The sequence below is a fragment of the Notolepis coatsorum genome (genome assembly GCF_963971535.1).
Source record: "Notolepis coatsorum genome assembly, chromosome: 4".
NCBI lineage: Eukaryota > Metazoa > Chordata > Actinopteri > Aulopiformes > Paralepididae > Notolepis > Notolepis coatsorum.
Window position 1 is genome coordinate 46,938,563 of NC_140168.1, and position 12,995 is coordinate 46,951,557.

The following is a 12,995-nucleotide window of genomic DNA, read 5'->3' on the forward strand; positions in this document are numbered from 1 at the left end:
TCAGAATTTGTGCACGTTATGTTGCCTTGCTGTCCACAGTAATATGGTAAGCAATGGGGAATTGTTATGGAAACTGTGCAAATGACTGCTTCTTGCTATAAAGAGCAAAGCAGAAGGGCTATATAAATGAAGAGGTGTTCATTATTCATTCTCTTATAATCTTGGGGGACATACATTTATATTTAAATAACCTTCAGAGTACTATTTTGGCCTCCAACTAGGTGTAGTAACATCTCAAAGCCATAGGGAGGCAGTAGAGACAAATACATTTGACAACATCACTGGGGTCCCTGACATGAACTTAAATTGAACCTTGCCTCCTGTCCTTTTTACATAATTTATGACCTGGATCAAAATCGCCTACACGCCAGTCACCTGAATTATTCAAGTTTGCAAAAGTCGTACTGTTTATATAACTGTTTTTTGTTTGTTTTCTAAACTTTTGGATCCAAAAATGTAAACAGCACTATTGAGAAGACGATGTGTATATTAGTGTTAGATCAGGTATAGTGGTGCCGTTAAGGTTTCCTCCAAGTCAGTGGAGGACGACTGCTGCTGATGCGGGTGTCACAGTACGAGTCATCACTCTCTGAGTCTGCAGGCAGGCCCGGCTTCTTCCTCTCACACTCATCACTGTCAGAGTCTTCTACCGTTAATGGGATGAGGGAGGTCGACTCACTGAGAGAGAGAGAGAGAGAGAGAGAGAGAGAGACAGAGAGAGGAGGTGGGGACAGAGAGAGAGAAGGATGACGGGAGAGAGGGAGAGAGCGATAGAGGAGGGAGGGAGATAGGGAGAGAGAGATAGAGAGGCAGAGAGAGAGAAGGAGGGGGGACGGAGAAATAGAGAGAAGGATGGAGAGAGAGAGAGGGAGGGAGAGAGATGAGGGAGAGACAGAGAGAGAGAAGGATGGAAGGAGAGAGGGAGATAGAAGGATGGAGGGAGAGAGACAGAGGGGGGAGGGAGAGAAAGTGAGAGTGATTTATAAATGTTTTTCTTTTCCTTTTTCTTTCATACACAGAACAAGACATCACAATACAATAACATTAATGAGAGAGTGAGAGTGATAGTGAGAGAGAGAGAGGGAAAGAGAGATTATCAAAGCTATAATACAGGTGCAGCTCAATAAATTAGAATATCGTGGAAAAGTCCATTTATTTCGCCGCATTGATGCAGTAATTTGTGCAAAAGGAGCCCCAACTAAGTACTGAGTGAACATACTTTTCAGTAGGCTGACATTTCTATATTAAATATATATATATATATATATATTTTTTTTTATTGGTCTTATGTAACATAAAATTTTTCTGAGATACTGAATTTGGGGGTTTCATGAGCTCTAAGCCATACTCATCAAAATTAAAACAAATAAAGGCATGAAATATTTCACTTTGTGTGTAATGAATCTATAATCTATGAGAGTTTCGCTTTTTTGAATTTAATCACTGAAATAAATGAACTTTTCCACAAATTTATTGAGCTGCACCTGTATACTGTACATCCAGCCTTTTTAATTCGGTCTCTCTATGAATCAGATGTGTCCTACTTATTTCCATGATTTGTGATGGTAAATGGAGGGCATTTATATAGAGCTTTTATCCAAAGTGCTTTACAACTTTTGCCTCACATTCACTCACACATTCACAGTGGTGGCAACCATGCAAGGTGCCAACCTGCTCATCGGGAGTAGCTGGAGGGCGCCCCCACTGCATGATGTGTGTGTGTGTGTGTGTGTGTGTGTGTGTGTGTGTGTGTGTGTGTGTGTGTGTGTGCGTGCGTATAAGCACTATGTGTGTATGTAATTTCTTTTTATTTTACCTTCATTTACAGCCTGATCTCGCTATAAAGTACTAATTGACCACAGGAAAAAAGGTACAAAATGTACGTTATGTTATAGCCATAAGTAATATTTGTATGTATTGGAAAACTTTACATGTGTACTGTACGTATTACAAATAAGTACATATATAACCCCTTTTACATTTTCAGAACACTTTTAACCGAACTTTTAAGCGACTGCAATGATTGTTGGTTGCAGATATTTTTTTGGACTTTTGCCGATTACAATAAGTATATTACTTATGGCTATAACATATTGTACATTATGTACCTTTTTTCCTGTGGTCGATTAGTACTTTATTTACGTTTTCTGATGAGACTGTGTTATTATCTAACCAGGTGTTTAGCCTGTGTATGTGTGTGTGCGCGTGATGTGGCGGTTTCCATCTGTAAACATAAGTAATAGTTGGTTTTAGCGAAAACGTGGCCTTGTCTTTTCACCGACCATGTCGTCTTTCCCAACCTCTCTCTACCTGCTCAGCTGGAGTTGTCCTTAAGACCTGTTCACACCTCCCCCTCCCCCTGTATCCTCCCTTTTCTCTCCCCGCTACACCCCTCACCTGGTCATCCCTTCCCCGCCCCCCTTTTCTTAAGCTTAGAGGCAAACTCACAGAATAAGGGGGGGGTGTTCTCCTGGCCGGAGAAAGTCAAGTTCTGAACTCCTGCTCTAAAATGTATTTGATTAGCCATGTTTTAAGTTTCAAGTTTCAAGTTTCTTTAATATTTGTCATACAGAAGTACAGAATACTTTTATACAAAATGCTTCTTACTGTTACGCTCCATAGACTGTGCTATCAGTACTAAATACCTATATGTCCCTATGCCATAAATGTCATGTATGTTGTGTATGTCATAAATGTCTATATGAATTGAAAATGGGGGACCCTGATGGAAACAAGACTAACGTCTTTCTCAGGTCTGCATCCCCTTAACAATTGTATGTATTGAGCCGTACTGTATTGTACCCATTCTGCAATCTGTTAAATAAAGTTTTCATTCATTCATTCATAGACAAGATAAGTATGAAATAAAATAGTATAGCATGTAGAATAGAAGTAAAAATAGAGGTCACAGTGTTCAGTATAGACATATGTACAATGTTCGATGCAGAATAGAAGTAACTGAGTTACCATACAATATACAATATACTATGTGTTGTGAAGGATCAGATTAAACCGAATATATATATTTATTTATGGATATATATTTAATAGTATTTGTATATCGTTTGATATCCCTTGTATATTCCTTGTACATATACACGGAATATCCCTTTATTCTACTACAGCCCATAATAGTTCATTCTCTTATTGGACAAAAGGACCAGGCGCCAGGGACAAGCCCCTGGCGTTCAAGTTCAAAGGTACCGACGAGACATGCCCTTACTAGCCTCAGCTCCGCGCAGGAATACGGCTACCGAAAGCAGAGCGGCACTACTTGTCCACCGTGCATATAAATATGGCGCAAGAAATGTAGAATTCCTCTTAGTCCTTTACCCTTCTACCCAACTAAGTAACAAGACGTGAAGCCTCACCCCACGATACCGCGTGCGGTGTAGTACGGCCTGTTTGGCCTTAGAATAGCAGTGAGACCTCGTGCGAATTAATAGCTGAATTGCCAGAGTTTGGCACCGTATTTCTATTAAGTAATAATAGTCTATTATGTATGGTGCATCGTTCGGTTAGAGTTCTAAAGTGAGCAGCACCCCCATCGTTTCCTCGCGTTATCTAGAGTCTTAACCAGGCTGGGCAGACCACGCGTGGTGCTTTCATCCGAGGAGTTCTAGGCGAGGACGAGTGGACCTGCACATTGGATTACCTACCCCGACGACTGCTGAGCCCTATACGGCATGGAATATCTATTTGCTTTGGTGCTTTGATTTGTGGAGCGGATAATCGCCAACACCGGTGAGTGTTGGATTTACCCCGAGAGGAGCCAAGGTGAGACGGCGCTCAGACCAGACTGAGGTCGCCTCGCTTCTTCTTCGTTGTGGACCTAAAGCTACAGCTACAGCTATCGTCTACAAGAGAGCCCAAGTGTATTCATCTGCGGATCAAGGTTCTACGGGCACTGTGTTCTGTACCTGAACTCTCCCTAGAAATCGTTGACCAGACGGGATACAGCCGACGGCTCTCCTACCCCCCCTACTGGCTTACAACCGGCGGGACCCCTTCAGTATATTATCCAGCTATAATCATTAAGTGACCATCGCTATAATTCCCTAAGAGCCAGGTTGTATACTTGCTTCCTGTGTAACCAGAGATTGGACATTCAGTGTTGATTTGCATACGAGTACTCATTTGCCTTACAAGAGCATTCAATTCAAATCATAAATGTAATAAGTAACTATTATATGTACCCTTTGCTATATATTAAATATTTGACTTATACCTTTGTGTGGACCTGATTTCATATGTGGGAAAGTGTTCATCATACTTAGATATCGTGTACTGTATGGCCAGTAATTAAAGTACATAAAGCGGTAGTGGTTTAATGATACCATACTTATCAATACAGTCAGGGAATTGTACCCCTCAGTTACAATTGGTCCTTCGAGCCGGAGGGTAATTAGTGTAATATTAATATAGTGGTATTAATATTGAAATGGCCTATGATGAACACTCCACGAAACGGTCCTCCTAAAGTAGAACGCCCGCAACGTAGACGACAGCCACCTCAGTACTTAGAGGATTACGTTGTCAGTAAACTACCTAGCCTTCTACAAACAGTAAACGCAGTAAAAGTAGAAAGTAAAATTATGTCCGACCCTATCAACCAGGATACCCCGACCACAGAGGCCCTAGTGGGTTCTAATGTAACTGACCAAGCTCACGGTGGGGACCAGGAGGGAACTGACACGACTTTACCCCCCGCCAATACCGAAGAAGTAGTCCCCCCAGAGCTCCGGGAGGAAGACAACCCTCCAGAGGTGGAACTCTGCACGGAACAAGATGAGGAGAGCGCCGAGGAGATAGAGCTCCAGGACTCCCCAACGAGTACAGCCAGGAGCGGCTCACCTCTACAAGCGTCTTCCCCCAGCGAGGCGGAGAGGATGCTGTCACAGGCGTTCTTCGCCAGCCTGACAGCCTCTACCGAACGCGATCGACTTCAGGGTGAACGCGATCGACTTCAGGGTGAACGCGATCGACTCCAGACACAGCAACGGAGCGAAGAAGAGCACATACGTCTGGAGCTGAGACGCCTTCAGACGGAAGAGAATATGGCAAGAGACCGGGCCGACGCCCAGCGCGCCGCTGCCGGTGCCCAAAGAGAAGCAGATCTCACCAAGCGCGAAGCCGAGCGCGACAGACTACAAGCGCAGCTAATGGAGCAGCTGATCACCAGGGCAACACCCCCTCCCTCCACAAGGGGTTCCAGAGCCTCGTCAAGACACACGTCAAGGGCACCCTCCCCTAACCGAGCAGGCGACCTTGAACTCGACCACCAGAGAGAGTCTACACCCCCCTCCGAACTCATTCCCCGACCGGTCCAAGTGAGACCCAGCTACAAGGAAGGAACAGCGGACACCGCGGAGAGGCTAAATAGACGACTACAGGATCTAGGTGACCTGGCAGAAGAAGAAGAGGGAGAAGAGGAGAGTCAAGCCCGACAGCAGCACATTACTCCACAGGACCAGGAGGTCCAGTACAGCCCAGGCTATACCCCCGCGGCTCTGCGCTACAGACCCCCGACTCGACTCACGGGTGAGCATGACGCACGACCAGTCCCGAGGAATAGCACCTGGACCAGCGGGCCATGGTACCCTGCCAGTACCAGCCCACCGAGAGGCGTAAGAAGAGACTCGCCCAGGAGGCCCCTCTTCCAACGCTCACCGATGTGCCAGCCATCCATGGCGTCATACATTGGCACACCGACGTTTCCAGACTTCACCCATGAGAATCGAGCACAGTACACGGAGCTCCGGATGTGCTTAGAGACAATGATGGTGGATGTCGCTGATGAACGCCACAAGTATGCAATATTATTGAAGCACCTGAAAGTGCCCCGAGCGCACAACATAGCGCTGGCCTATGCCACCTCTACGACCCCATACACCGCGGCTCTAGCAGCGCTGGACCAGAGATATGGACGTATATGGGATTACGTAATACAGGAGATAAGGCATATTGACCGCCTACCCCCAGCAACAGACAATCGCTCACTAGACGACCTGTCTATAAAAGTACAATCCCTGGTAGGGATGCTGGGGGCTAGGCCTGCCGCGATAAGCAATAAATCGATTAATTGCCGCGATAATTAAAATGAATGCAATGATTTTGACGGGCGCGATTAATTGCTATTTGCGCGTTTGTTTTAATGAGGCGGAACCAGTGCCCCTTGCAGTCTCTCTCCGTGTGGGTTGGCCGCTGGCGTTACTACAGAGCACAGCACGGGAGCTCCGTGGGGCAGTAGCAACGCCACATATAGCTTAATACATTTCTCAATAGTATTGCTCCTTTTAACCAAGTAGCGTTATTTGTAGTGTAACGTTAGAATAACACAGAATAACGTTAATACAATTACATGCATCATTGTTTACAATGAACGGGTGGGGCTAGTCAAAGCACTGGAGACGGGGACAAGTTAAACATGAATTAATTTATTATAACGGGTCGTTTTCGAGTCGTGCTGCAGTGCCTACGCACCACAGCTATTCTATTATATACTGCTCATCGTTGATTGCCTGTAGTAGCTGCATCTAACGTTAGTAGCTAACGTTAAAACTAAAAAACACAACCGGACGAGACAAGTTGTCGGCTAGGATAATCACAACAATACTTCCGGTCCGGTCGGTGGGCTTCAAAATAAAAGTCTTAAACCGGAAAAGACGGAGCGGTGGGCTTCAAAATAAAAGTTTTGGGAAATAAATTTCTCAAAAAAATTCTCTAACCGGTCGCAATAATATCGCTTATCGCGATATTTTCGGGGGCAATTAATCGCCCAGCAAAATGTGTTATCGTGGCAGGCCTACTGGGGGCGCAACGAGAAAAGGGTATGCACGAACTATACGCAAACTCGAACGTCGAGAGGATTTTAGAGAAGCTGCCGCCCGCCCGACAGGAGCGCTTCAGGCGGCAAAGAGACCACCGTGATCCTAACGGTCCCGAGCCATCCCTCCTAGATTTAGCCGACTTCCTGGCGAGAGAAGTCAGCAGCCTACGGCTGGATACGTTCGTGCGGAGCACGCCAAGCTCCAGAGAGGGACCTAGGAGAGTAAACGATGGCCGAAGATCGGTGACTGTCATGCACCAATCAGAATCAGTACCGAGCAGCAAGAACCACAGTACCCCCTCGACGAAAGAGAAGTGGAAGATGGTGTGCCCGTACTGCGAGAAGGAACACTGGTTGTCACAATGTGACCAGTTCAAGAAGATGACCGCTGAAGAAGTAAGTCAGTGGATAAAGTCCAACAGGCGCTGTTACCGATGTGCGCGCAGTCACATGGCAGCCGAGTGCGCCTAAAGAAGAGGTGTAGTCGGTGTGACGGAGCCCAGCTGGATGTCCTACACGACAGTAACAAAAGAAAGCCTGCACCATCCAACAGCACAAAGGCAAGTGTTATGTACATTGACCCCGCTAGCAGCAGCGGCGCCCAGGTGCTCTTAAAGGTGGTCCGTGTAACACTGAGTTACCAAGATAAGGTCATGGACACTTACGCCGTCCTTGACGACGGGTCAGAGAAGACCCTTCTCCTCGCGTCCGCTGCGGCCCAGCTGGGGCTGCGGGGGAGCGAGAACCAGATGACGATTCGGACAATAAGAAGAGATCTAAAGACGATAAAGGGCGAGAATGTCTCCTTCACTATCGCAGCAAGCGGGCAGCCAGAGAGACGGTACAGGATTACTAATGCTTTCACCAGCCAAGAAATAGGACTATCGCAGTACACCTACCCCATCGCCAAGCTGATGGAGAAATATGTGCACCTGCGTCAACTACCTATACCGCTCATAGACGGTGCCACCCCGACCCTGCTGATAGGCTCCGACCATGCAGACCTCATAGTCCCGATAGACCGGGTCCATACAGGACCCAGAGGTTGCCCTGCAGCAGTCGAGACCCGCCTAGGATGGACATTACAAGGCCCCCTCGCCAAGTCTCTTAACCGAACAGCAGCCACTAGCTGCCTCCACTCCAGAGCGACAGAAGGAGACACCACACTCCTGCAGCATGTCGAGAGGCTATGGACACTAGAGACAATGCCCTTTAAGAACGAAAAGAAAGACATTCGTTCTAAGGAAGATATCTACGCTATAGCCCTCCTCGAGCACGGGACAAAGAGAGTCAACGTCAACGGAGTGATGAGATACGCAACTCCACTCCTGAGGCGAGAGGGAATGCCCACCTTTCACGCCACAAAAGAGGCGACGGAGCGGTATCTATTGAACACGGAGCGGCGCCTAGCCAAAGACCCCGCTCAAGAAGCTGTGTACCGCGCTGAGATTAACAAGCGAATCACAGCGGGACACATAAAGAAAATTGACTGGCGACGTCGTGCGCTGCTCCGCGCCTCCCTGATCAAAGACGGCTTTGATCTCCGGCAGCGGGCCAGCAGCGACCCCCCAGTATTGCGCAGCCTCTCCCCCGAGGTCGCAGAGGACCCAGCAGCAGATGAAGAGGTCCAACAAAGTGTGACAAATAGTTTCTACGTGGACAACTGTTTACAAAGCGTCTCGACGCCAGAAGAAGCCGAGGCTCTCCTACTCAAGCTCCGCGCCTCCCTGATCAAAGGCGGCTTTGATCTCAGGCAGTGGGCCAGCAGCGACCCGCAAGTACTGCGCCGCCTCTCCCCCGAGGACAAGGCCGCGAGCAGCGATACCTGGATGGCGACCATCCCAGGAGAAGCCCAAGAAATGACACTAGGACTAGTCTGGCGCTTCAAAACAGACTTGCTCCATTATAGACACAAACCCCTGATCAAGGAGCAGGGAAGGTCGACGGCAATACCGACCACCAGACGGAGTGTATACAGAACACTCGCCAGACAATATGACCCGTTGGGATGTATTCTACCTTACACCACCAGGGCAAAGATGATTGTAAGAGCGCTATGGGACAAAGACCAGGGCTGGGACGATCCCATACCCGAACACCTTGCATCCACATGGAGAGAGTGGGAGACGGAACTCCGCTCACTCCCAGGTGTTAATATACGCTGCAGCTACTTCCCACCCACAGTGAGGCCAGAGACATGCAAGATCGACCTGCACGTATTCAGCGACGCCTCCGAAGTAGCCTACGGTTCGGTGGCTTACTTGCGTGCCCAAGAGGAGGGAGGAGAAATACATACTGCTTTCATCCTGGCTCGCTCAAGAATAGCCCCACGCAAGCAACAATCTATCCCGCGCCTAGAGCTCTGCGCAGCCCTAGCAGGAGCGCAGCTCGCCACGTTAATCTAACGTGAACTCACCATCCCGGTGCAAAGAACAATCTTGTGGTCAGACTCCACGACCGTACTCACATGGATCCGGTCTGATTCGTGCAGATACAAAGTCTTCGTGGGAGTCAGAGTCACCGAGATTCAAGAGTTAACAGAAGTAACCAGCTGGCGGTATGTGGACACCAAACACAACCCAGCTGACGTCATCACCCGGGGAATGTCCCTGGATGACCTCACCCGTCCCAACCTTTACAGTGACGGGCCAGAGTTCCTCAAGCTCCCCGAAGAAGAGTGGCCTACACCCACCCCACGGGAGGCGAGCAAAGAGGAGGCAGAGAACAAGAAACCTATGTTCTGTGGGTTGACACACACACTCGTCCCCACAGACCCGGTTCTAGACGATTGCCTCACCCTAGAGAGTGCGCAGCTAAAGACATTTCTGTGGCACCACCCAGAGGTTCAGCCCACAACTGACATTTCAGCAGCTGACTACGAAGAAGCAGAACTCCTTCTACTACAACGAGCCCAGAGAGACTCGTTCCCCGATGAGCTAGCCTGTCTACAGGGAGCAAAGCCCGTCCCATCAGACAGCAGACTGCTTCACCTGGCCCCCGAGAGCGACGCCCATAATCTCATCAGAGTGGGTGGTCGTCTGCGGAGAGCCCCAGACCTACCGGATGACGTTAAGTACCCGATAGTCTTGAACAGCCGACACAAGGTCACAGAGCTGATCATAAAGAAATACGACGAGGATGTGCACCACGCAGGGGCAGAGAGAGTCTTCGCGGAGATCAGACGTCGTTATTGGATACTGCAAGGGAGAGAAGCAGTGCGGCGCTTCCAGCGAACCTGTCTAGACTGCCGTAAGTGGCACGCGCAGCCCAGTATACCCCGGATGGCTGACCTACCTCCCTGTCGCCTCCGACTCGGCGACAAGCCCTTCCACTCCACCGGTATGGACTGTTTTGGCTTGCTGTATATAAAGAGAGGAAGAGGAACCGAGAAGCGGTGGGGTATTGTATTCAAATGCATGACCACCAGAGCGATACATATCGAACTCCTTCCAACCATGAGCACAGACTCATTCCTTATGGCCTTCCGAAGATTCACATCACGGAAAGGAAAACCGTCTACATTGTTGTCTGATCACGGGACAAACTTCAAAGGCGGAGAAAGAGAGCTGAGAGAGAGCTTCCAAGCTATGGGCCCAGAACTTAAGACCCACCTCGCTCCATCCCAGATTGACTTCCAGTTTAATCCCCCGAACGCACCTCACTTCGGTGGAACCTGGGAACGAGAAGTAGACAGACAGCCCTGTACGCCGTGCTTGGGGCCCAGACTGTGGCGGAAGAAGTCCTAATGACAGTCCTCACGGAGATCGAGGGAGTATTGAACTCAAAGCCCCTCGGTTACGTCTCGAGTGATGTAGCAGATGTCGACCCAGTCACCCCCAACACCCTCTTGATGGGGCGGCTGGACCCCGCACTACCACAGACAATGTACAGGCCTGAAGAAGCGAACGGCCGAAGAATGTGGAGGTACAGTCAAGTACTGGCTGACAAGTTTTGGAACAGCTTCCTACTCCACTACCTACCGTCTCTACAGACCCGCCAGAAGTGGGTGAAAGAGAGAGACAATTTGACAGAAGGAACAGTCGTCATGATCATCGACCAGTCACTACCCAGAGCTATGTGGCCGGCTGGCCGCGTAAGCAAAGTGATCACCGGTGCCGATGGAAAGGTCCGAGCAGCTGAAGTGCTCGTCCAAGGACGGACTTACACCCGACCCGTGGCGAGGCTAATAGAACTGCCAAGGCTCCCTGATACTATTGATGACGACCATGACCCTATGACTTTGTGAGTTGACTGACCCTTACAGCGGACATTGAGTAGTGGACAGTGCGGTTAATCTGTCTCTGCTCAGCTAATTAGGTGGGACTAATTAGGGGGCGGCTGTTGTGAAGGATCAGATTAAACCGAATATATATATTTATTTATGGATATATATTTAATAGTATTTGTATATCGTTTGATATCCCTTGTATATTCCTTGTACATATACACGGAATATCCCTTTATTCTACTACAGCCCATAATAGTTCATTCTCTTATTGGACAAAAGGACCAGGCGCCAGGGACAAGCCCCTGGCGTTCAAGTTCAAAGGTACCGACGAGACATGCCCTTACTAGCCTCAGCTCCGCGCAGGAATACGGCTACCGAAAGCAGAGCGGCACTACTTGTCCACCGTGCATATAAATATGGCGCAAGAAATGTAGAATTCCTCTTAGTCCTTTACCCTTCTACCCAACTAAGTAACAAGACGTGAAGCCTCACCCCACGATACCGCGTGCGGTGTAGTACGGCCTGTTTGGCCTTAGAATAGCAGTGAGACCTCGTGCGAATTAATAGCTGAATTGCCAGAGTTTGGCACCGTATTTCTATTAAGTAATAATAGTCTATTATGTATGGTGCATCGTTCGGTTAGAGTTCTAAAGTGAGCAGCACCCCCATCGTTTCCTCGCGTTATCTAGAGTCTTAACCAGGCTGGGCAGACCACGCGTGGTGCTTTCATCCGAGGAGTTCTAGGCGAGGACGAGTGGACCTGCACATTGGATTACCTACCCCGACGACTGCTGAGCCCTATACGGCATGGAATATCTATTTGCTTTGGTGCTTTGATTTGTGGAGCGGATAATCGCCAACACCGGTGAGTGTTGGATTTACCCCGAGAGGAGCCAAGGTGAGACGGCGCTCAGACCAGACTGAGGTCACCTTGCTTCTTCTTCGTTGTGGACCTAAAGCTACAGCTACAGCTATCGTCTACAAGAGAGCCCAAGTGTATTCATCTGCGGATCAAGGTTCTACGGGCACTGTGTTCTGTACCTGAACTCTCCCTAGAAATCGTTGACCAGACGGGATACAGCCGACGGCTCTCCTACCCCCCCTACTGGCTTACAACCGGCGGGACCCCTTCAGTATATTATCCAGCTATAATCATTAAGTGACCATCGCTATAATTCCCTAAGAGCCAGGTTGTATACTTGCTTCCTGTGTAACCAGAGATTGGACATTCAGTGTTGATTTGCATACGAGTACTCATTTGCCTTACAAGAGCATTCAATTCAAATCATAAATGTAATAAGTAACTATTATATGTACCCTTTGCTATATATTAAATATTTGACTTATACCTTTGTGTGGACCTGATTTCATATGTGGGAAAGTGTTCATCATACTTAGATATCGTGTACTGTATGGCCAGTAATTAAAGTACATAAAGCGGTAGTGGTTTAATGATACCATACTTATCAATACAGTCAGGGAATTGTACCCCTCAGTTACACTATGCAATGTACTAATATACAATACTATATAGTGCAGAGCAGAAATGGGATCAGGTACAATTTAGGTACAATTTACAGTAAGGTGTACGAGTTGTAGTGCACATCCTTTACCAATAAATATAAAGTGTAAAGTGTGTTTCGGTGATCTAAAATGTGGAGAGTGGGTGCTGCAGTGTGTTGTTTGTTTAAGTGAGTGTGTGCGTGTGGGTGTGTGTGCTGTGTGCTGTGTGCATTTGATGGTTGTTGCATAGTGTTTATTGTTCGTTGAGCAGCCTGATGGCCTGGGGATAGAAGCTTCTTCTGAGTCTTTCTGTGCTCGCCTTAAGACTCCGGTATCGCTTGCCTGACCGCAGCAGTTCAAAGAGGCATTTGTATCAACCATGAAGATTTTACCATGCGCATGACTAACCTCTCCGGTTCCACCAGAGTGTGTGTT

General features: G+C 48.1%; 1 protein-coding gene across 1 annotated transcript in view; it reads right to left on the reverse strand.

Annotated features, from left to right (window-relative positions):
* Positions 1 to 518: 518 nt before the first annotated feature.
* iffo1a (intermediate filament family orphan 1a) overlaps positions 519 to 12,995 on the reverse strand; it is a gene marked incomplete at both ends in the record, with an annotated part of 68,363 nt that continues 55,886 nt past the window's right edge. Inside the window, one exon of the mRNA XM_084311930.1 lies at positions 519 to 678. Coding sequence (XP_084168056.1) covers positions 519 to 678 — 160 coding nt within the window. The remainder of the gene's footprint in view (positions 679 to 12,995) is intronic.